At 71.2% G+C, this 975-nt stretch overlaps 1 protein-coding gene across 1 annotated transcript in view; it reads right to left on the bottom strand.

Moving 5' to 3' along the window:
• Positions 1–6: 6 nt before the first annotated feature.
• The window catches only part of SLC6A9 (solute carrier family 6 member 9), a 19,468-nt gene continuing 18,499 nt past the window's right edge, over positions 7–975 (bottom strand). The window contains exons 9-11 of the mRNA XM_019501437.1: positions 831–931; positions 507–677; positions 7–370 (exon numbers count right to left, since the gene is read on the bottom strand). Of these exons, the coding sequence (XP_019356982.1) occupies positions 155–370; positions 507–677; positions 831–931 (488 nt within the window). The 3' untranslated portion in view covers positions 7–154. The remainder of the gene's footprint in view (positions 371–506; positions 678–830; positions 932–975) is intronic.

Here is a 975-nt window from a genome sequence, read left to right as displayed (position 1 = left end):
CCCCTGCCAGCAGCAGCCAAGCCCCTGCCTCGCGGGTGCAGGGTGGGGGGGCTGGTGCCATGGTCCCAGCCCCGCGGGCGGGAGTTGTGTAAACACAAGGGTTAACGGACACCGTGGGGAACTGGAATGGCGATGGAGCCGGGGCCAGAGCCGGTCACAGTTTGGAGTCCTGGCTGTGGGCCAAGCCCTTGCTGCCCGGCAGGGGCCGGGCCAGGCCGGCATCCTCGCTCCGCACCTTCTCCGGGTGCAGCGGCTGCACCTCCAGCACCGACTCGGTGGCGGGGCCGAGGGCTGGGGCGTAGCGCCCGCTGCGGTGCTCGGGCAGCGCCGGGCCCCAGTCCCGGCTGGGCCGCGTGGCGTTCTTCACGCGCTGCCAGGAGGAGACGACAGTCAGCAGCCGTGCGGCCGCCCCTGCCCCCCACAAGCCCTCGGCGGCCCTGCCAGGGCACCGGGCACTGCCAGCACCGGGGGTGGTGGGTGGGGGCACCCCAGGGGCACGGGCCCACCTGCAACAGGGTGCTGCCGTCGGCACGGCAGACACGATACAGGGCGTAGGCGGGGATGCAGAGCACGGAGGACAGCGCCATGAGGAAGCCGACGGCCACAGCCCAGCCCGGGTAGACGTAGTCGTTGTAGGTGATGGGCCGGTACTGGATCACCGTGAACACCAGGATGAACTGCGGGCGGGAGCCGGCGCTCAGCAGGGCGCTCAGCACACCGCAACCCCCTCCCGGCCCCCGCCCCTGCTGCTGGTTGCACCGCGTCAACACGGCTCCCCTGCCCCCCATGTCCACCCCTGTGCGCAGCCCCCGCCAGGCGCCAGCACTCACGAAGATGATGGCCGGGGAGAAGAAGCGCCAGCAGATCTGGAAGAAGAGCGGGGGCGGGAAGCCCAGCATCATCTCGATGTCCTTGAAGTAGTTACGGTGCCCTGGGGGGGCAACAGGCAATCAACACTGGAGGGGGGGGGGGGGG

This window comes from Gavialis gangeticus, unplaced genomic scaffold (assembly GCF_001723915.1).
Source record: "Gavialis gangeticus isolate Ggan-Ray unplaced genomic scaffold, GavGan_comp1, whole genome shotgun sequence".
Taxonomy (NCBI): domain Eukaryota; kingdom Metazoa; phylum Chordata; order Crocodylia; family Gavialidae; genus Gavialis; species Gavialis gangeticus.
The sequence above is the reverse complement of the archived record's forward strand: the minus strand, read 5'-3'. Positions and strand labels throughout refer to the sequence as shown.